Source organism: Poecilia mexicana, unplaced genomic scaffold (genome assembly GCF_051168715.1).
Source record: "Poecilia mexicana isolate PSO_F unplaced genomic scaffold, ASM5116871v1 scaffold_10, whole genome shotgun sequence".
Lineage (NCBI taxonomy): Eukaryota > Metazoa > Chordata > Actinopteri > Cyprinodontiformes > Poeciliidae > Poecilia > Poecilia mexicana.
In genome coordinates this window covers 24897699-24921430 of record NW_028263379.1, presented here as the reverse complement: position 1 = coordinate 24921430, position 23732 = coordinate 24897699, and the positions used below count along the sequence as shown (strand labels likewise).

Sequence of the window (23732 nt, the reverse complement as noted above, 5' to 3'; positions counted from 1 at the left end):
TGCACTGCCCCCTTCTTTCCACCTCTCCAGTCTGAAGCCTTTTCTTTCCCTCTACCCCCACGACAGTCTCCAGGCGTCGTCGTCGACGTGTCGGAGGGGCTAAGAATCACCTGGTGCGTTAGTGTTTCTGGTCTTTGCCAAGATAGAAAGGCTAAGAGGGACAGCTGGATGGGTTCAGAGGCTGAAGGGGTCCTTACTCTTGGCTGCAACATCTGTTTCAACAGCCAAAGCTCCTCATTTATTTATACATTGAGTGCTTCAAACCCCCAAAACTTTTAAAAGGATGTCTGTATACACACACACACCAACCACAGATATGCATAAAAGACAGAAACAAGTTTCTACAAATAGCGGAGGATAAAAGGGTAAATACTCCTCCAAATCTGATACATCTATGCATATGTGCCTACAGAGAACCAATGCCAGTCAACAGAAGCTTCTCATGCAGGCATGCACGGACCGACATACACAACTGCACAGTTGCCCATCTGTTTTCTTTGGGGGATAACACTGTTTTCATTAAAGCAAATGTGCATCTTCAAAAGCTGCAGCGAGGCATATAAAAAAAAAAGAAAAAAAAAAAGTGACTTTCCAGGGCGGCTTATTCCCCATTCAGCTGATTCAAATGCAATTAGGTCACCACAGGTAGGACTGCTACTTTGTGATAGACGTGACTCTCTAATATTAAAGATCTGAGGGCACCTTAAATAAAATATCAGACGTGCTGGGTTCTAGGAGGCCAGCAGCTCATTATGTCTGACAATGAGGGAAGCGAACTCGGCTGAAGCCTTAAAAGCAGATGTTTCCAGTTAGTGAAGGAATCACTGAATACAATAGTTGGGCTCCAACTAGAAACCAGGCAAGTCATTACCGAGTCAGGAGGGAAAGACTTAACCTTTCATGAAGCAGCTACAGAGATTGTAATAAGCGCCACTGCTTCTCGCAAGTTTCTCCATAAACAAAAGTAAAGAAAATCTGTTTAAGTAACCCTGACATATAAAATACAGACACAATCAAGAGAAAAAGAGAGTGTCTTTTTACACGTCTGTGGTTTTGTTTGGATGTATTTTACATCATTAGGAGGAAATCCTCAGTCGTCATGCTTGTTGATTCAGTACATTGTGGTTTGCAGAAAATCTGTGCCCAGCTCTTTAAAGCTTCTTCACATCATATGAACCTAATCTGGACTTTGAACTAATCATTGTAGTACACTGACTTTTCCCTTTTTCAGCCATTATACGTTGTAGATTTGATGCTACATCACCAATTTGTACAAATCTTTAGCTGCCAGTCAAGAACACCTTGTATCTCTAATTTATAGATGACTGACAAGTGTTTAAAGTCTGTGGTTTCAAAACAAGCTCAAATCATCACTGTCCACCACCATGCTTGACAGCTGGAATGAGATTTGGTGCTGTGCTTGGATTTCATCCACCCAAAAGGTCATCGATTCAGATGCGACTCAGCAAATCCTGGATGCACCAATATATTTTTCCTTTTTTTTTTTTTTTTTAAGCCTTTATCCTTCAACCCATCACAGCAGTTCTTTTTACTCCTCGTTCTACTGTCATGGACTTTAACAAGTGAGGCCTCTGAGTACGAGATGAAGCTTTTGTAGTTTTGTCATTTGAGACTGGCACGGTGACCTTGAGTGAATTTGCTGGGACGTCCACTCCTGGGAAGATTGACAACCGTCTAAAATGTTTTACAGCTGTGAATAATCTCTCTCATGGTAGGATGATTGACTTCAAGACATCTGGAAACAGACTTAGAACCCTTGCTCGATTGATGGGCAGCGACAACAGCTTCTCTAAGGTCGTTGGTAATGCATTTTCGACCGGCCTTTGTGCAAACACACAACAACGTGCACGAAAGCAGAAACTGCAGAAAGTCCTGTTTTTCTAGAAGTAGCTACACCTGCTGATGATTAGTTAATCAAGTACATCTGATTAGCGGCACTGCTTTTCTATTTTTCTTTCTTAAGTCCTACTGAAGCAGCAGGAGTCTCATCTTCCACAGAGAATTTCCATTTTGTCTATCTTGGCCCAAACCGTGAGGAATCGGCCGTTTTTCCAACGCCTAGATGAAAACATTTTAAGGACATGGTGATTTCTATTTTGCCCTGATAAGAGAAATCCTAAAATTGAAAGAAGCTGTACCGTTTTTACCATGGCAGTACCTTTTCCACAATAGACAGCCCTCAAGCTATTAGGTTTTTGCCAACATGTCATCTGTTGTCAACAAACCAGAGTAAGAGAGACCGACGGAGCCAACTGTTATCCGAGCCGAAATCTGTGACATCTGAAGACTGTGTCCTTTCAGAGGCAACAGCGTTCCCGAACAAAAGTGGTTTTTAGAAGAACCCACAGCTGGTACCATTTCGACCACAGAAGCAAACAACATCCTTCCAACAGACAAGCTCTGTTGCAATTGTGTTCTGTGGCAAACTAAAGTTTTTCATGTTTTTAGTAATAAAATTTATGCATACTGCAGACCCAGATGCAATACGTAAGACTGTCCGTAAGTTGAAAGATGCATCAACTATCCAACAGTTTAACGCAAATTCAGTTAGTTGAATACATATGCTCCATGTCAAGAGCAACAGTTTCTGAGGTAAGTTGCGGATGTTATAAATTCAGAGGATTTACAAGAACAGTAAATGTAAGATGTGGAAACCTCAAATAAATCTCAAGTACTATCATGTACAAAAACACTTTAACACTGCTAATTTCAATCTTTGCTGCCGAACTACCAAGGCAACACTACAAACAAATGTATGTTATTTGTTACAGCTGGGAGCAATTTAAACAGTATCTTAAAACACCTACAATCGCGAGAGTAGAGTTTTTTAATTTTAGATAAATCCAAAACACTTAACAAATATCTATGTAGATCTAGAAGAACTCAGAGCAGACAAACACAGGTAGCACAGAAAGCTTCAAAGAGAGTGTTCAAACTCAGCCTCAAAAACCACAATTTCAGAACAAAACATGTTCAAAATGAGTGACAAAAGAATAAAATGGGGGAAAAAAATGACCATACCCAGAAGCACATGCATACCTTTCAGAAATAAAAGGGTTGAGACTGAACACATCTTACTGCAGGAGTTTACAGGGGTGGGCTGCACAAAGGTGTAGCTTACATCACCCCTCGCCTTTATGGGTTCATTTTCACTTACAAGGTCGGCGATGCTGCGTCCCAGTTTGTCCATTTTGGTTCCCGCTTCTGCAATTTTCTTGGCAGCTTTGATGACATCAGATGTATTTTTCAGTGGCCCCTTCCCCCTGAAGATAGAAGATGGAAACATCAGTCAACATTTTTTTTCCTCTACTGGAGTCAGTGTAATGCAGCAGTAAAATCTCTGTAATGGAGCCCCTGCTTCTTTAACAGAGTTGTTTTCCCTCTGAAGCAGTAGCATGTCGTAAACTCTGGGGATTGTGCAGGTAAAAGCTTGAGGTATAAAAATTCATAACTGAGCACAATGATTACACATATTAAACATGGATGCATCCTTGGCATCGCAATGATCAGAGAAAACTATCAAAAATGCTCGACTACAAACTTTTTCAAGGTTATACAAGTAAATAAATGCAATTTAAAAATGTGGATTAAAAAAAAAAAAAAGAGTTCATTTGTGTATTTATTTTTGTTAAATGACCCAATATACAATATCAATCCTTGCCCCTATTGAAACGCAAAGTCCATCCCAACACAGGTCAATCCAGCTCTGACCTGACCCACTGTAAAAGCTCGTCAGCTATTTGCCTTTTTTCGGTACCCCTCAAGGGACTTTGGGACACAGTTGGCAAGAGAGACAAATTGGATTCAAAGCTGTTCTCTCCAGGCTAAAAAAAAAAAAGAAGAGCCGTCCAGCCCAGAACAGATGGAATTATGTTTTCTGTTCTCTCACTTCCTCCATCCTTTCCTCCCGTCTCCAAACCTTCCTTCTCTTGTTCTCCCTCTGCTGCTCTGATGTTGAACAAGCCAGGGTCCTAGTGGGAAAGGCCATGCGTCAGAGCACATACTGGAAGTCCTCCAGGGACGAGACAACCCCTGGAGACGGAGCTGAAAGCATTGTGATGCTTTGGGAAGCGGGGGGAAAAAAAAAAACGCATACAGGCAAAAAGGCAGCTGATAGCACACTATTGTGGTTTGTTCTCAAAAAAGTACAACATAAAGGAAAAGTCACAACTGATTTATCTCTGACCAGTAGTGTCCCCCTTTTTTTTTTATCATCTTTATATACAACCAGTGACTTATTCTTAGGGATTTGTTTCTACCAAGCTAGGAAAATAAACAGGTCTCAAAAACAAGACAAACTCTTTACAGGTGGTACGTTTCAGAATGTGCAGATAAGAGCAAAGTATAATTAGAGCTCCTCCAGGTGTGTGCAATGTGGCTGCTGGACATGTTACATGTACCCAAGACGACAAAATGTCTTATTCATGAACGCTGCCATGCAGCCACAAGCATTGCTGAAGTCGACATGAACTCCTCTCACACTCTGCAAATTTGTCAGGAGAGGTCAATTACCTCATACATCAACCTTGGAGGAGCTTCACACCATCTCAAGGTTCAAAGGACAATAATCCGGGCATAGGCTGAATTCACTGGCTACTGACCTTCCCTGCGAAGGCGTAATGTATGGATAGATTAGCTGGCTATGTGTGTGTGCTCTCTAAGACAAGCTTTGTTTGTGGGTCTGGGTGGAAACAACAGAAATGTGTGTTAAACACTGAACTGCAAGTTTTACCCTCAATTAGGAGCGTCATTGCAAAGTAACAAAAAAGGCGGCTGCGTATCAGCTGCAGTAAGTTTGTGAAGATATCGATTGTATTTTGGTTAAAATCAAGACTGAATCAGAGCAGTAGAGTTGAAACGCTGTACTTTATGGATTTACTTTGGACAAACGGTGAAGATTTGTGGTAAAGTAGTAATGTAGTAATGCAAGCATTGCTGTGACGGCATCTTTTTCATCCATGTAGTTTCTCCTTTTTTACTTCATTTCCTTTTGGTTAATTACACTGTAATCAGCCTGGGAGCTTAGAGTTTGAGAAACATACATGTTGAAGATTTAAACAGCCTTTCCATGAAAATTCAGTGACTAAAGATTGACACAAAGATGGGTTGAACATTTTTGAATATAGAAATAGTTATATAGTTATATTATCACACGTATATTATCTACATATCAAATATTTACCTAAAAATCACAACATTCTAGTTTCCAAAACTCAAGGATGAAATTGTTTTAAATGCTGTGAAATAATCAGGCTGTAATGGAAGAACAGCAGGACGAATTTTCTTTTCTCCTCAAAAAGTGAATAAAAACAGAAGTCTTTATCTCCGAAATTTGCTTAAAGTTTCCATTAGGTTTGGTTTGACTACAGTAATTTATAAAGCGTTATCACTGTTAGAGAATTATTGTTGTAGTTTTCCTGCTAAAAGAATAAAGGAAAACTGGCTTTAATTACAAAGCTAAAACCTCACTTCTACATGCTGGGGGGTTAATCTGCAGGAGTTACACTCTCAGTGTCAAACAAAATGCCTCCACAGTGGAAACACATTATAAGAGGTTCCAAACGTAATGCAATGTGTGTAGAAGTCCAGCAGAAAACATTGTTGCTCAAAGTGTCAGAAAACAAAAAAATTGCTATGAAGGTGGAAAAATAATGAAATCCTTGGAAAATGTGCTGCACTGTTTAAAAAAAAAGGCAATACATGGTACAAATTCTGATAGCGGGTTAGTGTTCAAGCACAGCTCTGAAAATTAAGTTTTCTCCACTTCATTTGCCAAAAAACAAGTCCTGCAGCTAAATGTTGTAAATAAAACCATGAAGAGAGAACTTTTTGACAGCTCAGTGATTTATCCAGGCTATTATCGGTGCTGAACTGCTGATTAGATGTCAAGATAATCAGGACTACGGAGGAGGATGAGTTTAATAATGTGAGTACAGCACATGAGGCTTGCGCGGAAAGTAATACCTGCTTTGGATCAACCTGTCCAACTTAATAAACTCATTGTAAAATCATATTTTTTAATTTATTTTCAGTGGAGATGCTTTCTGTTATCCTAGACAAAAGTTCTACAGTATGCAAAATGAATAAATCCTAAATCATGTGCATTTGAATTTTCTTTTTTGAATTCTTGGGGGATGCTTTGAACAGTAGCTTTACAACGTGGGAGAGGCGGTATTCATGCAGTATAAAAAAAATAAAAAATAAAATGTCAAGGCAATCAATAACCTCATATCTGAATCCATCCAACCATTTAGTAGTAAAAGGTTGCAATACTTTTATCCTTACTCCTTTGAAAGATTGAGCAGCAAATAAAATCTGCAGGGTTCTGCACAACCTTTCGGGTCACTGGCTGTTAACATTTCAAACTGCTCTGCCATGTTTCACTATTTTACATATTTAGTCGGCGCGACAGGCTCTTTGACCCATTCAGAAGACGGGGATAAAGAGACGACATTACATCATTACCAATGTGACTCACACGTCTGCAACAAAATGTCCAGAGTGATTCACTCACATTTCTAAAAGCCAAAAGTTATGCAAACACATTCAGTGAAAAAATGCATTTAAGCCACTTTCATGCCTTCTTCATGTGAACGCAACAGTAGTTTCTAGTAAAGATGCATAACATATCAAATTGCAATTGTCATCGCGATATTCGTGTGTGTAACACTGCATCTGCAAAGGAGCGTTTGGATGCTATTTTTAGCTGGATGCTATTCTTCAAGAGCCTTTACACCGGTGGACTATCACTGCCCTTGCCAGAGAAACCTGATTTACACTTTTAGTGGCCGAGATGCTGAAGCTTCTAGAGAGCAGAGGGAACATTTCATAAGCAAGATAGTCATCACAATTGTCAGCATTTGTAACTCTATAACATATGTATTTTAAAACATTTTAAGATATAAATGCCACCAAACATTCAATATGCGGTGCCTTCTAAAAGTGTTCATTCCTTAAACATTTCACCGTTTGTTCCACATTATGAAGTCGAATGAAAATCGATCTGAAAGTACAATCTGAAAATTGTACTCAGGCCCCTTTACGTTGATGTCTCTAAATAAAATGTACGGAAATGTCTTCTTTCAGGAGTCACTTAATTAGTAAATTGAGACCAGCTGTATAATACTGTCATTCTAATTCTAGCCCAAGCTGTTCTATGAAAGAAAAATAGTGAGCAAATGGCATCTTTAAAATTGAAGGATACAACATATAGAAGGGAGTAATTGTGGAGGAATTTAAAGCAGGTTTGTTTAGGTTATCAAACCTAAACCTGCAACTATTGAAGCTGAGTTTAAACCATCCAAAAATAGAAAAACCATGGAAAAAAGCTAACTAGATAGACACACTGGAGGCTGGAAGAGGGATGTAGTGAGAGAAGCTGTCAAGAGACCAACACTGGAGGAACGACTGAGACTAACAGGTCAACATAGCAACTAGTAGCCTGCATTCAACTAATCTAGTCTTTAGAAACAAGATGCAAGAAGAAAGCTCCTACTAACCGAAACCATAGAAAACTATCATCTAAAGTTGCCTAAAGCCATGTAGAGGGCAAAGCGAATGTTAGCAAGACAAAGTAGTGCATTTTGGTCTCCTGTTGTGAAAACGGCTTCTCTTTCACATAACATCCTCATAAAATACACTGAGGTTTGTGGTTCTAACAAAACAAAATGTGAGAAATCTCACCACTGTTACACACTCACTGTAATGCCCTGCTAAACCAAATCAACAAGGCCTTTTAGAACAGATGCATAAAACCAGTCAACTGCATAATGAATATCCAACTGTTTGAATGTGAACTCTGGTGCAGCACTTATTACAAAACAAAAGATGTCTCTCTACAAAAATAATAGAAGCAAAACAGAGGCAAAATATCTGCAAATCACATAAAAAAAATAAATAAAAAGTCGTGACAAGGGCATGTTTGACTCCCAATGACAACTGGTAGCTAGTGTGTGCTGACAATGTGACAGAAGCAGCTGGGTGAATCCTGTAGCGCACTGAGACACTGCCAGCTCAAATTCAGCACAGCTGACTGGTGGGCTCTTTGCACTACAGATAGACAGCGACTCAAAACGTATATATACAAAAACAGATAGAGGAAAAATACTGAGCAGTGGCTAAGGCACCTATTCTCAACTAGTGTGGGCGAAAATGTTGCGAGGTAGACGAAAGTAAAGGCAGAAAGCCCCGAGAAGTCACTAAAGACAAGAAACGAAGTGGTAGAGCAATGAGATGAGGGAAAACTCATCTTTAATGATGCCTGCAGGTTCCAACACTTACACAATCAATGCCTACAAAGGGCTGGATATAAAACTTTAGATTAAAAATACATGTTAATGCTAAAACTGAAACCCAAGTACTCATCCCATTTTTTCATTTCTAATTAGTAACTATGTGCGACACTCCACTCAACGTACCGCAGAGAAAACAAAAAAACATATATATATATATATATATATATATATATATATATATATATATATATATATATATATATATATATATATGTCAACACATCAGTGTGAATTTGGCCTTCAGCGGCTCTTCCGAGGAAGACTGTCCATTTCGTTTTTCTTCCCACTGCACACACACTGCAGCTTATTTATGTAACAGGGGCCAGCCAGATTTGATGCTCTGCTTATGGTTCTGCATATTAAGATTAAGAGAGGATGGAAAAATAATAAAGAAGAAATCCTCGCTACCCCACTGCTTAAGTAAAATGGAGAGCTGTGCGGCACGAACAGCAGAGTTAAACTCCATATGAAGCATTGTTCAAATATGAACAAATGTTGGTGAACAGACGTAGGCTCACTGAGGGACTGTATTTGACACAGACTTAAGTTAAGCTTGTGATGTGATGACATGTTGACTGAATAGGAAAGAAACTATAGAAGTATTAATGTGAGTGACTTCATATGACAAAATGTTTGGATTGAAAATGGAAAAGGACAAAAAAAAAAAAAAAAAAAAAAAAACGACAATCTGATCAGAGATATTTTTAAAATGTGCTGTGACATTTTTAGTTCATTTATTATTGTTCCATCTCACCTGGTGAAGTCTGTCATCTCCATCATGATCATGCACATCTGCTTAGCCAGCACAATGATGTCATTGCCGCTGTCATCCCATTTGGACACCTCAGCATCCAGCTTGCTCTTCTCCTCCTGGAAGCTAGCCACCTGCTCGGCAATCTTTGCCTTCTGCTCCTGAGGCAACTGAGCCATGATGGCCTGCAGAAAGAGGAGCGGAAGAAGTTTACTGGGTTAGACTTCGACCTGGTATCGCTTTGCAAATAATACATGCAGTGCTGTGCACAGAAAAAGGTGTAAGGGGGGGTAAAGGCTCCAGCTAAAGATTGGATTTGATTCACATCTATAACGCACAGCTTATTCTATTTGATTAGCAGTCCTCGACATCTAGTGCAAATCAGCTCACAGACGCGTCTATGCATCCTGTTGGAGTAGGCAGATAAAAAGGCAGCTCCCAAACAGCTAATCAGACATTCAGCCAATGATCCTGTCAGGCTGAGGTAGGCAGACACTTAAGAGGAGGAAATCGAATATCATCGCAAGAGTTTTTTATTCTATTGCTGGTAAAATGGCTCCGTCTCTCCGGAGCCAGGTAAGATTGAATAAAGCAAGTTGGCGGTGCAAAAATGAAAAGATCCCTCCAAACAAAACAGTCAGATAATCTTTGGTGATCAAAACAAATTGCTTGAATCGGTACCAATGGATCATTCTGCCCCAGCGGATTTCTAAGATTAAGTTATAGCTCTCTTCTTTAAATTATTAATGCTATTGGCTTCCAAATGTACAGCTGAGGTGGAATTTAAAGTGAATTAAAGTAGACTGCAGAGCACCCACATTCAGCTTGGCAATGCTGGTAAATCTAGTGCAGTACAGGCGTGATTACTAGATGCAAAGGGACACAGGCATAAACATCAGATCAGTGCTTCAGTAGGTTTGTTCAGTACTTTACAGATTAGATAAATTATTTTATCTATTAAAATACTCCCCTAGAAAAATCTATGATTCCCTGAGAGACTGTAACTATCAAGTCGGGGAGTATAAACACAGATTTATGAGCGGCAACAAAAGGACAAATGAGATCCAGATCTGTGGCAGAGCTCCACAAGAGGAGTTTTTGCAAATCTTTTGGTCACATTAGCCACCGTGGTGCCAAAGCCAACTGTGCACCACCCATTATCAGTAAGTATGGGGGCGGGGTGTTTGATAATTGCTAAGACAGACTTAGCATAAAAAGTTTGCTGCAAATCATCATACATTCAACCTTTTAAAAAAAATAGATTATATATATATATATATATATATATATATATATATATATATATATATATATATATATATATATATATATATTTTTTTTTTCAGGTTTTATAAAAATCCATGATTTATTTTTCTACTTTGTTCTAAGACTACGTGCATAATTAATTCAAATTGGAGGTTGTTATTGAACTGAAACATGACAACCTTGTAGGTCAATATTCAATCAGATTTAAATCCATCTTTGTTTTAACCGTTCTGTTCCCTCGATCCATCAGTAAGATAGCTTTAAATAAGGAAACTATAGCAATACTTTCACTTACTGTAGGGTTTCACCCACTGTAAAGATTTTCTGACGTTAATTATGAATTAAATTTAACATTTATATGTATATTAGCATGCTTTATATAGTAAAAGTGCCAAGGCTTTTTAAAATATATGTAGCATCATACAGGTCAGCAACAGAAGTGAGCCAGTGGCGAAAACAAAATTTGTCCAGCCAACAGGCGATAAATTTGCATTTACCCATGATAAATGCAAAAACAGCTACCTAGCTATTAGCAGCTTGTTAGTAGTAACCTTAACTGCCTCGGGTCACAGAACGGAGATGTCTGAATGCGACTCAAACGTTTGGCTTGACAGAAAAGTCCCATGAGAAAAATAAACGGATAATATGAGATTAAATAGTCCAGCCACGCCAAAATTTAAGATTCATGATTAATGTGTTTAAGGTGAACTTAAACTTTAAGACATTTTAAGGCCTTGATTTTTAGATTCATGAATTTAAGACTCTTTTTTTTTAGGATACGGACATCCTGCACTGCATTTTTAATGCCTCATGAGAACAACAATGACTTGCAAAAGTATTCATACCCCTTGACCTAAGAAATTAGTTACCTAAAGCTCAGGTAGGATAATCTGTTGACACGACAACTAATTGACAGGATTTGCTAAAAGAAAGTCATGATGGAGGCATTCCCCAAAAGACAAGAAGCTATGACTGCACCAAAAGGGTCTCAGGTGGGATGCCACGTTTATACTATATACAAAATATCACATTTTTTTCCTCTTCCATGAAAAATTAGACACCATTTTGTGTTACATAAAAATAAGAGAAGAAAACGGTTGGACTTACACGTGCACTCTGGCCGTTTATGAGCTGGTCGTCCTCCGTCTGCACACTGGTCTTGCTGCGGGAATCGAAATCTTCGGTTTCAAAGTCAGAGTCATCCAGCTCTTCTGGAGTCTTTAATGACATAAAGCAGAACATGGTAAGAAACAGCCGTTTGTAATTAAGAGACGCACATAAAATAACACTGGCACGCTCCAGCATTGTGAGGACAAATAAATAATAAACCTGCTTATTGTCTGTGAGAAATGCCTCGGAGCTGCCAGCCTGGGCAGCATCAGATAAATGTCTCCTTCCCTACAGCCCACTACATACACTGTAAACTCCAAATGAATTTGTAAATCAAGTGCAGTGTGCTGCCTGTGCATTTTAGTGGGAAAATGAAGGTAAGACGAAGGCAAGAAACATATTGGAGCAAACACTTTTGAGGCCCATCTGTCGTTGCCATCTGAAGAGGGAAAAAAAAAAAAAAAGAAAAAAGAAAAAGATTTGTGAAGCGTGAACTGAGTTTTTGTGGAATTGTGCTACTTCATTCCTGATCCTTCACCTCGTCCCGTGCCATGAATACAAAACCAGCCAGGAGCGGCATTTTGTTCGTAAATAATATTCAAAAGGAATTTGAGCTCAATAGGTTACGCTTAAGGCAAAATATAACATTGACGAACAAGGGAAAGTATTTGTTGGAGATGTGGCGCGGGGGGTGAGGGGAGATGATGTGGGCAGATAAGGTGCATTATCGCACTTGTGCCTCTATTTGTGCTTATCCGACTGTCTCAGTCCTCCCTACTGTAATGGATTTGGAGCCCTCGTATCTAAAAATAGCAAAGAGTCTCTGAACAACCTTATAGCCCTTTATGAAATTGTAGAGATTGTCTTGTTCTCGAGGGAATATGGGTATAGTTTCAGATACAAAGCAGTGGCGACTCTCAGGCATGTCTGGGTCCAGACAATGCTGTTCGGCTGGGCACGCTTTCCATCCTCAGTGGCCTGCATCGCTGATAAGCTGTGAATGTGGGCGGCTTAGAAATGATAACGTGTGGCGGGTACTTTACTACAGAGTCACAACAATAACCTGCTGTTGGATTATATTAATAAAGCACGCTGAAATTGATATTTTTCCAGTTAATTTACATTTAACAGTCTTCCATTGTAAAATCTCCTAATCACATTTAATAGCAGCCTATGTCTTCACTGCAATGCTCCTTTTCATCTTAAAAATTACCTGTGAGGCACGCAAGACCAGATGCTGTGTAAAAGAACAGTCATTAAGAAAAGAAAGAAAGGGATTTCACATGGCAGTATTGTGACAAAGCCAGAAATCAGGCCAGTGCTGCGTCTCTTTGTGCCGTTGTCGATATGAATAACTCAGTTCAACAGAATCCCACATTGTTTTTCTTCTTGTGACATCGTACTCGTAGCCTCGGTGAGCTGCACGGATTTTTATTTTAGGACATAGCCGGTTAAATCACCTTGGGCTGCGATGCGCCGCACAAATCACGAGGTAACGACGGCGGCTGCCCTCTGCGTCTAGCTGTCAGCAGCTGGCTGACTGAGTCAGTCTCATGTCTACAAGGCATATTCTCAGATGTCACTGTAGGTGGGAAGTGGGTTCCATCTGCCTTTCATATATTCAAGGGATGTCCAACAGACTGTCTGTGAACCACTTAGAGGTTAAAGACACATCTATTGCAAAAACAAAAAAAAAAAACACTACCCACACGCTTGTCTGTTTTGATTTAAGCATGTGAGGGGCTTACAAGAGACTGAGTTTGTTCGAAGGAGTGGGCATACCCTCTAGAGAAGTTTAAGCTGATTTGTAGAATTTCATACATCTTTGTACAGCTAAATATGGCTCGTTTTACATGTAAACTTTGCCCCTGAATGTCAGTCTAGCTATGCGACTAATGTGTTTCAAATAAGAACAATCTAGTTGAGATCAGAGTTCCCACACACCGTCCATGTCCATGAATGAATATATATAGCCATTTTAAAATAATAAGTAAATAGTGTTGTGCAGTATGTTGCAAATACATAATCAATTTCAATTTCAGTGACTGCAACATTATCGCTGTTTAGAATATTTGTTCAGAATATTTGTTGGCTATTATATTTTAAGGATGAGGAATTAGCATTTTTTGCATACCAATATTATATTATAACCAGTCGGTTCTTTGGCGTTACAGTAAACAACAATATTTACATCCAAAAAGTGAGCACTCAAGATGTTAAAGGTCAAAGGTGTTTGAAGCACCTCCACCAAAAAATGAGAATTTATCAGAACTGATGTAAAATTTACAATATTATGCTATTTCTACAATTGTACAGCTGATGTTAGTAAATATGTTATGCTTTAAATCTGAATAAAGGAAGAGTTAAGAATGAAAAAAGGGAATGGAGTCTGAATAAGTCTGAATGATGTACGATTATAGAAGAGCGGAAAGACGAACAGATGGACAGACAAAAAGAGAAAATGGATGAATGGTGGACGTGTGGTTGAATGGCAGAGGAGAAACGCTGGCTGGTTGGTGGAGTAAAATGATGAATGAATGATGAGAAAAGAGGAACAAACGGCAAGAAAAATTAAGAGAACTGTCAACAAATGGAGATACATTCTGGACAGAAGGATCCACAGACAGCTTTTAGAGAATGAGATAACTAAATCACTAAATATTCCAAAACCTCATTTTATTTTTCAATGCTTATTCAAACCTGAAAAATGCCCAAATCCCACACTGCGCAAAAACCCTGGAAAGATAGTGCTAGACATACTGCATTAAGCAATATTGAAACATCGAAGCTCAGCCTTCCGATGTTCTGGTGAAATCCTGGTTCACTCTGGGGAACTGGAGATTTTAGATAATGGAGGAGGTTCGAATTGTCTCATCACGCCGTCCCAAGCTGGCAGTTAATGGCAAAATGAATCAGTTGGATAAATTATGAGTTAGCAAGTGTTTCCCCAGTAATCCCTCTGTCAGTTTTAACACACATGCACATTCACACATTCACACACACACACACACCCGCTGATCCTCCATGTAGTGTTTAGCCAAGCCCATAAAGCCAGTGTTAATAGCTTAATCTGGATGACAAGAGAGGAGCCGGGGCCGATAGGAACGGTTCCCATGCGCTGCAGTACAGCAAAGGAATGCTAATTAAAATGTCCATCTTAAATCAGATGCTCATTATAATGCAAATGCAAATACATAATAGGCCAGCTTTCATTTGCCTTTTGTTCATGTCTGAGCAGCATAATTGATGAAAACCAATAAACTGTTTTAGAGCTTAAATGACAGCGAAGAAAACGCCACGTGGACAAATGAAGCCAATTCAAAAGATTCAAGTGCTGCTGGTTAAGGACAGCAAAATGCATCCAACCTGCACAACTTGCATCATTTAATACATAATAAGGTTCTGAATTACACACAGTCATTGTGTAAAACATATAATATGTGACAGTCTTAAGTAGTTACACCAGTTCCCCTATAACTAACCATTTCACTTTTTAAGGCTGCGTAGAGCTTTGTAGTCAGCTCATTGTCAGTCAGTAAAGGAATGCTTCAATGGCTCCCCACTACCATCTGTCTCAGTTATGGTTCTACTCGGGCAAAAGCCATTAACCCACACACATCTAAAGGCTGTTGCTAAACCAGATTGCATGCCTGGTCAATTAGGTCGCCTCTTTCGTGAGAAAAGTTCATTTCTGGCTTCTGAAAACTGCATACAAAGTTTCTCCTGCAGTGCTAAAAATAGCACAAGGCATAAAACAAACCCCACAAAATACGCAAGATTGTGTTTTACAGTAAATATTGGCAATTAGTCAAGTTATTTTAATTCCTGACAAAAAAAAAAATTTAAGGTCTTCCGATTAATTACATTTATTATATGGGGGGAGGGGAGGGGGAGAATTATTCAACCACAACAAAATGAGGAGAAACTCTAATTTGTATTTCTGAGGTTAATAAGCTACAGGGGTTTATTTATACTGATTGATCTGCAATTAAGTTGGTGCCTGCAGCCCTATAAACACACTGAAATAGGCTGATTAGGAGGACATATTGACGAGACAAAGAGCTGTCAGAAGGAATATATAATCCTCTTTCAAGAAAGCAATTTAATAGAGAGACCAAAGGGAAAGACTAAAAAGGAAACGTAAAATAGAGTTAGGAAGTAATGAAGAGAAAAACAATGTTCAAAAACAGGAAGCAATAGACAAAACTAAATTAATGCGTAAAACTATAAGCTGGATAAAATAGGATTTAAATAAAGTAAGGTCACATCTAAACCATCATTAGAACTACAAGAAACAAGAGACATTACAGCGGGATTAAAAAAGTCAGAAATGGATAACAGCATGATAGTAATATTTACTGATGAATCAATATGTACAGGACAATGACATCAAAACCTTTGTCAGCTGCCGTCACAGCCAATAATGAAATTGAGCTACATATCAGAGAAAGGACCAAGTTTTAGGATCCCTCTTTTTTTAATTTATCATTTTATTTTTCAGCTGGAACATTAAATTATGTTCTGTAATAACCAACAAAAGAAATGTGAAAAAGAAAGCCAGAAATAAAAGTGCTTACCATCTACTCTATAAGGAACCTTTAAATTTTGAATAAAAGCCAGAGGCATGACAATGTAAGCAAGTCCCTTCATTGATAGAAGAAAAAGGAAGAAGCATAAAGTAAAAAAGAAAATAAATAAATTGTGGAACTTACTCTGATCATAAGAACAGCCTTGCGTATGTCGCGGATGCCGTCATAAACCAGACGTGACGCATCAATGAACTCATTCTCATCTACAGGTTGTGAACCTGCACTCAGGGCCTCCACTGCAGACTCTACTTGTTCTGTGAAGCGTGGCATGACTGAGGCAAGGAGGGGAAGGAGGAAAGAAGAATGGACTGTCAACGGACATGTTTTCCACCAAAATAACTCAACTGTTACAAAAAAATAAAATAAAAAATATGCTGCATAATCCAGAAGTCTAATAAAATAAAGTACACAGAACAAAAAGAAACAAAAAAACATTAGGCAGGGATCCACAGTGTTTCTTAAATTATATTTTATCTCAGATCAAAAATCTAACATGATGAAACTGTCAACTGACTTAAAATCTGAATGACTTGAAGATTTGATAACTACATTTAGAGAGTTGAATTTCACAGTTTACTGCCCTAGAAGGCTGCATTCAAAATACATGAGACTGCTTAAAGGAAAAGATCTAATCTTGCATTAAGAGTTTTTTTCAACAGAAGACTTCACAAAGCTGCCCCAGCGGGCATGCATTTTGCCCCAGTGACAATTTAAAAACTGCTCTCGGGGCCTTTTTTTTCCCTCATATTTGCATCGCTTCAAATTCAGTTTTTAGGATTTAGCTGCTTCTTTATGGCAGGCGCTTGGATGTCAGGATGCAAATGTAGAAAGGGGGTTGGGGGGAGCGCAGCAGCGTCAACAAAGAGGATTTTGTTTTGAGCTTACAAATCACTTACAGCCTGCAGGCTTCTGTATACAGAAGAATCAGATTTTCAGTGTTGTTAACTTTAAAAGGAAAATCTTATTAATTTACATTAACTTCGAAGTCCAGTGCCAGCAACATTTAATTGCCTCAAAATAAAATGCCAACTTGATGAATTTTCTTGCTGCAATTATTTTTTTCTTTTTAGTAATGCACTGATGTAATCCATCTTTAAGCTTTCTGCATGTCGACTGGAAATAGTTACGAAGTGAAATATGGTAATTAAATCATGTTCTCATTTAAATATAACACTCACATCTATTCGACTGCAATTGTTATTGCATGAATTAATCTCTATAAAGAGGAAAGAACAACACCCGCTACTGAGAAAGCATTTTAAAAATCATGAAAAGTAACCTCAGTGTATGCAACTGGAACACCAGGCCTGAGTGTAATGAGAATAAAAAGCTCAACACCTTGATTCGGCTTGTTTGAAGTCCTCAGAAGAAAATCTGTCTGCATTTTATGACTGCTAATGGGCCCACCCTCAAGGGGGACGAGCCGTTTCCAAATCTGACAACCGAAAAATCTTTCTGTCACATTAGCTTGCTAGTGATGGAAGCTAACAGATACATGCTGGCTGACTAATGATATAGCACATTATTTGGACAAAATGACTTCTATGATCCAACTTGTGCTAAGTTATTCAATTCTCTCTGACAACTGAATAGCAACTGCTGTACAGATGGTGAGTCACAGGATGAATTACCCAATGTGGGAAGACCGAGCAGTGGGATGACTGGAAAAAAATAAATGCACTTTCCACATAAGAATATTTTTGTTTGAAAAGTCAGTTCTAGATAGCATTTAATCTTTCAATACACTGGAATTGAGTGAAAGATAGTCCGACGAAGCTCTGCATCAAAGATGAAAAGCATCAGAAAGATAGCAACTAAAAAAAACCCTAAAAAATAAAGTTCAAATTTTTCTGTCATGTATGTCCCTCTTAAAGGGATATTTTACCTTTTCCATCACTTTAACCCTATCTAACCTAGGAGGTAAATTTCTTCAAAATTTAAGCAGAAAGTAAACTACAGATCTGTTGAGATTTATTTATTTTTTTTGTATTCATTAACTTAATAAAGGAATTAGTAAAAAAAAAAAAAAAAGGTAAGAATAGCTAAAATTCTAGTTGGTTACCTTTCTTTAAGACATCAACATATTTTTTTTATTTCACCTGAGTCAGTGAGGAGCTTGGTAGCCTCCAGAACCTTCTCTGTGTAGACTCCGGGTTCGTAGTTGTCCATTTCAGAGGTGACGACGTGGACAACCCTGGCAGCCCGGCCTCGGATAGCCCCAGCTGTGCGATCCAAACCATCAACATCCTTCTCTTGAAGGGCAATGACACACTTATTCACGTCCTCCAGGATGTGGTTCTCTGAGAACATTCAGATACGAGAACATGTTTTATTTCCAATGTTAATACTCTGCAGAGAGACGATTCAAAAATATGCACTGATGAGATGAGAAGATGGAAATGAAACGTTTTACTGCAGGTTGGATAAATTCTGAGTTTACAACGGCATAACGAAGCTTATTGAAAAGGGTAAAAGACTAATTCTTTGACTGCTTATCAATGGGACGCCTGTAAAATGTAAATGTCCACTGTGTAAATTGCTGCCTGTCCTTGGGTGGAGGTGAGTGAAATCACTCTACTTAATGCTTAATGAGAACGCTCACAGGGCACGCGTGACAAACCATTTGTGTGCCCTGACGGCGCAGGATGTCGATGTTAGATGTCGTTCTAATGACGCTTCAGGTTCAGCCCAATAAGACCTGGCTCGCATCTTCCAGAGAAAACAACATAATTACACATCTTCTGATGTATTCCTCATTTTGTCCAATTTTGATACAAACTGAGGTGTACATTTTATTTTATTGTAGTAGAATATACACATATATTCTAGTAAAAATCAGTTTTTAACCATTCAGAACTGTATTTTTCAGTTTTGTGTCAATATGACTGTAATTGTCACTTACCAGACACAGACAGGAAGTCGTCAATCGATGTTATGTCATCAACGGCGTCGGTGAGGACACGAACCTGCTTTTCCCACTGATCCTTGAACACATCCATATTGTCCTGGGCCACCTTACTGTTGGGCTTGGCAGCGAGGGCTAGTGCTGCATTAATCACCTGTAATCGCCAAATTACAACCATTAAAGCCCAATTACACTATAGCCCTCAGCCACAACATTAGCATACGCTGATTGCACAAAGCCCTCCCCCCTCAATGTTCAGATTCTATCAAGAGGCAAATTCATCCCTCAGAGTGATGAGGGGTTTCAAGGACAGGGGGGAGCTGAACTATGAGCGGCAGGTTTTGAAAGATGGGACAGTACATCTGTGGATTTAAGCTCAAAAAGTCCAGTGGCACCAGACTGAACCGAGGTTAAACGTCTCCTATGAATAAATAATGAAACAGTGATTAGCATAGCAAGGTGAAAAAACCCCAAAAAAGCCACTTTGCTGGAAAAATAGCGTGTGTTATCTACAGTAATGTGTTTATGTATTCTATGAGTTCTTAAATATATCCCCTTTTTTATTTTATTTTAAGATAATATGTTAAATTTGCAATTTACAGATTCAAGTATTTTTGAAGGACATAAGCTAATCAAAGGAATGAGAATCTTATGGCATAAAAACAATAAAATTCAGACCCCAGAAGTGGCCCAGTTATTCTGTCCATAGATATAAATTATTTTTAGTGAAATGCTAGAGAAGGGAACAGAGTGAGGCGCTTTCTTCAGCTGTGTGGAGAGTAAAATAACAAAGGGCTGCCCCTCCCTCACGTGTTGCTACACTGTCAGCTACTCAAATAGGAAGTCATGGGGTGAAAACTTAAGTAGATGCACATATCACTCTTAAAAAGGTAACATTTTAAAACTAAACCTGACAAGCTATGAATGGCATGTCTGTAAAACAGTCAGCAGCAGACAGCTCAACTAACCAACCGAAAGCTCGTTAACCTTGTATTTTACAATGAGCAATAAGTTTGTGCTAAAGACACTTGAGCTAATGAGCAAATGGTAATTCTATATTTCCACTTAAGTCTATAAAAACAAACACGTTGCAACATAATTATAACTTGATAATGTAAGCAGCAATATGTATTATTTCAGTTTAATTCAAATATCTAAGGTTAAGAAATTTTATTAAATGTTTATACAAAAACCCTTATTTTTAAGCAACGTTATTCTGCTGCGAGAACCTCATACATCACACTGACAAAAACAAAACAAAACAAAAAAAAAACAGTGTACCCATCATTTCCATCAAACTGAACACAGAAATGGAAAATCAGATATTTATATTGCCCTAAAAAAAAATCCATTTGAAACATACAATGCAAGTACACCAAGACAAATGGAGTAAGCTGTAAGAGATGAGCACAATCACTGCACTGGATAAATGATAACTACAAAACACCTCGTTACCTGGGGGCACAGAGCTTCCAGTTGAGAGGCTGCCATGCGGACCAGCTTCACTCCCTCTTCATTGTTGGAAATGGAGCACGCCAGGTTGGCCACCTAAATAGAGAGCACAAATAAATCTATTTTTAAGCAGAAAACAGCCACTGGCATGGAAACGTTATAAAGGGGAGGGAGAAAGGAACACAGATACATAATTAAACTAAAAAATTTGTATTTTAGCTCGCTTTATTCTTATTGATCAGAAGTAGAACGGCTCTGCCAAGCAACTAATCCCTGAGGAATACGAGCTCAATGTTGCAGATTAATTCATAAAGCTGCTAAAACGACACAGTCTGATGACAGAGAGGGCAACTGGAAAAGTAGAACGACAAAAGCGACATTGTTGATTGGACAGATAAGGCCGCTATGCCCCCACCCCGCCCAAAAAAAAAAAACAAAAAAAAAAATCAAAAACAGTAGTACATTTCACTTAATGCAAATCAAAGTAGTAGCTGATTACTCAAGGATATAGTTATTCTGAGTGACTAAATAAACAGGCAGCCAGATTGCCATCACCCTCCTGGAGAGGCAAACAGTCCACACTTTGAAAAGAACTCAGCAGCAGCATAAGGACTGCAGAGCAAAGCTGAACAAACCTCGTCCTCTACCTGTTAACATTTCCACATTCAGAGGGAATATTCCCATTCGGACCCACAAATGAAGCTTCCTTTCAATTATATCTAATAAAACTTGCATCCTCTGAAGGAGAACTACATATCCATGCATATTTATTTGAATTTAGGTCAGGGAGTTTAAGATTCCCATTTGTTGGTTGGGGTGTGCTGGCAACAATGCTGAAACAGAATGCCTGGGATATGAGGAACTGTGCCAAAATGGGATTATCCAATGGACAGAAAATGTGCTGAAACATAATCACTTTCAAATGCAAAAAAAAAATCATGAGTGCACCAAAGCTGGAGTTATTTTCAGTCAATTTCCTTGCTCTCATCAGGGTCACACAATATAGAGAACCCCCCGCCAAAAAAAACAAAAAAAAAAACAATCAGGTTTGTGAGAGGAAAACAAAAAAATCACTTCTTAATCAAAAACTTTTTGAATAGACACAACTTTAAGAAGTGATACAAATCTAAAGCTGCATTAAAGTAACTGTGTAACTGAAAGGATGAACAGTATTGTGGCAGGTTGCTACTTGGTAATCAAATTGCCATAAAGAATCTCTAATTTTGTGGAAGATAAAACAAGCAGAATGCCTGTGGCTAGAGAAGTGGAAAACTGAATTAGATGATGAAATATCTTCCGTTTCCTCAAAATGCTTCCTCACCTTAAATGTCTCGAGCAATCTTTCTGATGTGAAGTGCTTATTCAGCTGCATTGGTGAAGTACTGAAACATTGATAGCAACGTACTCTACAGCAACATCGGAAGACATGCAGAGACCACAGGGTGAACCCTCTATCCTCAACTAGAGGTGAAAGATTGGTTAGAAAAGGGGAAAAAATGGCGCTGCATGGGACGTGTATTTATTCTTTATTCTGTCTGAAGTGTGTATTTATTCTTTGATAAATACCAACAGAGCTGCTGGGAAAGCACCCAGACAGGCCGATTCATCCGTCAGGTTAACCAGCACAGCTCTACCTGCGACGTTGCAACAAACCATTTTAAATGTCATAGGAGAGATTAGCGAGTCGATGTACTTCATTATCGCATGCAAATAATTTTTATTTATTCAAGTTACAGCAATATGTTTATAAAGCCATGCAGTATTTCTGGTTCCTGAAAGCTTTGTAAGATTTTTTTTCCAAATGTATTTTAACTAACCAAGTGTACAAGTAGAAATTATTTCACCAGAAGTTAAGAAAAAACAAAACATAACTAATATAAGTTGAATGCTCAATAGGCTCCAATTGCATCTTATGATAAAGCTTGCATGCCTCCTAACTTGTGAACTACTAAAGGCTTTCAATGTACAAACCAAAAGGAGATATAGGTTTTCACAAAATGTGTGAGTACTTCTTTTAGCTGGTAAAAGTGGAGCCAGTTTTCTCAGTGTTAGATGAAACGCTACATTCCTTTTAAATACTTAAAATTCCCCTTTTCTGAATATATCCGACTCAGAATGTTTACATACAAACAAGCAAGAAATAAGGATTGGGTGAAAATTTTCCTATCAAAAAGCAGAAATTCAGTAATTTATTAACGGGCTTGTAGATTAAAGCATTTTCCACTGGGAGACATACCATCCTATTCTGGTCCATGGCAACACTTTAGATCCTTCTATGTTTTTACCTTTATTTTGCTCTTGCGCTCATTGGATACAAGCGAATAGTTATATACAAAAAGGTTTAGTTGAAACTAACCTATGCAACTAAATTGCTTTGTTATGATGGCTTGCCAGAGATCCAGAAAGCTTGGGGCGTAGTAAAATGAATCCATTTCTTTTTTCCTTCATTCTCTGAATATGGGTCACTCATAATGTAGCTGTACAATGTGTGAACCAACAAGCCACTTTCCCTTGGGTAGCCTGCAGTTGCACTATTCATAAAAACAGACCCCAGTTCAGGTTAGTCCAAGAAATAAACAGTGGGTTTTGCTTTTATTGCAAATTCCTTCTCTGGATGATGAAGAACCAAACGTACTACTATAAAGATAAAAAAAAAGACAACCTCCAGGTTATGTTAATTGTAATAAACCTTGCTGACCAGAGGATTGACTGCAACTTCCAGTCAGGGTATTTCAAGGTAACACTAATTTCTCAGTAACTTCAGAAAGATACTTAAAGGTTTTTGTTGAAATAGTTTGAGCACGGGGTATTTGTTTCACTAATGCATTCTATGGATAAGAACATCGCCCACCTGGCTCTAAATAATCAAATACCCAAAAACTTTTGATCAGTGGGTTTCTATAAGGACCACTAGTCGGTGCCAATTATATTGACATTTAATAAACAACCAGATTGGAAGACACAATTTGTGAATCAAAGAAAACAAAACAAATTTTAGCAGCATTCAACGACTTCTTTTGGCAGCAGGTAAACTATTGAGGGGATTGAATAAACTAATAAAACTGGATTACAAATTCTCAGAAGCTGAATAATGTTGCTCATCTTCCTCCTCCAAGAAAGAGATATCAAAACACATGTACTCAAAAGGCAGTCAGATGAAAACAAGTTTATGACTTTTGGTTTGGCCACAAATTAGTTTGTGCTAAAACCCATTACAACTTACTAAAAATATCCAAAATGTTAGCTAAACAAAAACTGAACATGAAGATTAACCTCAAAACACTGAAGAAAAGCCTTTTGGGTATATGCATGGATAAACTTAAAACATTGACTGCTGAACAGAA

General features: G+C 38.3%; 1 protein-coding gene across 1 annotated transcript in view; it reads right to left on the bottom strand.

Moving 5' to 3' along the window:
- ctnna1 (catenin (cadherin-associated protein), alpha 1) overlaps nt 1-23732 on the bottom strand; it is a 71588-nt gene that overhangs the window by 12503 nt on the left and 35353 nt on the right. Inside the window, exons 10-16 of the mRNA XM_014997043.2 lie at nt 20392-20484; nt 18934-19090; nt 18131-18331; nt 16155-16303; nt 11440-11550; nt 9070-9251; nt 3179-3284 (exon numbers count right to left, since the gene is read on the bottom strand). Of these exons, the coding sequence (XP_014852529.1) occupies nt 3179-3284; nt 9070-9251; nt 11440-11550; nt 16155-16303; nt 18131-18331; nt 18934-19090; nt 20392-20484 (999 nt within the window). The remainder of the gene's footprint in view (nt 1-3178; nt 3285-9069; nt 9252-11439; nt 11551-16154; nt 16304-18130; nt 18332-18933; nt 19091-20391; nt 20485-23732) is intronic.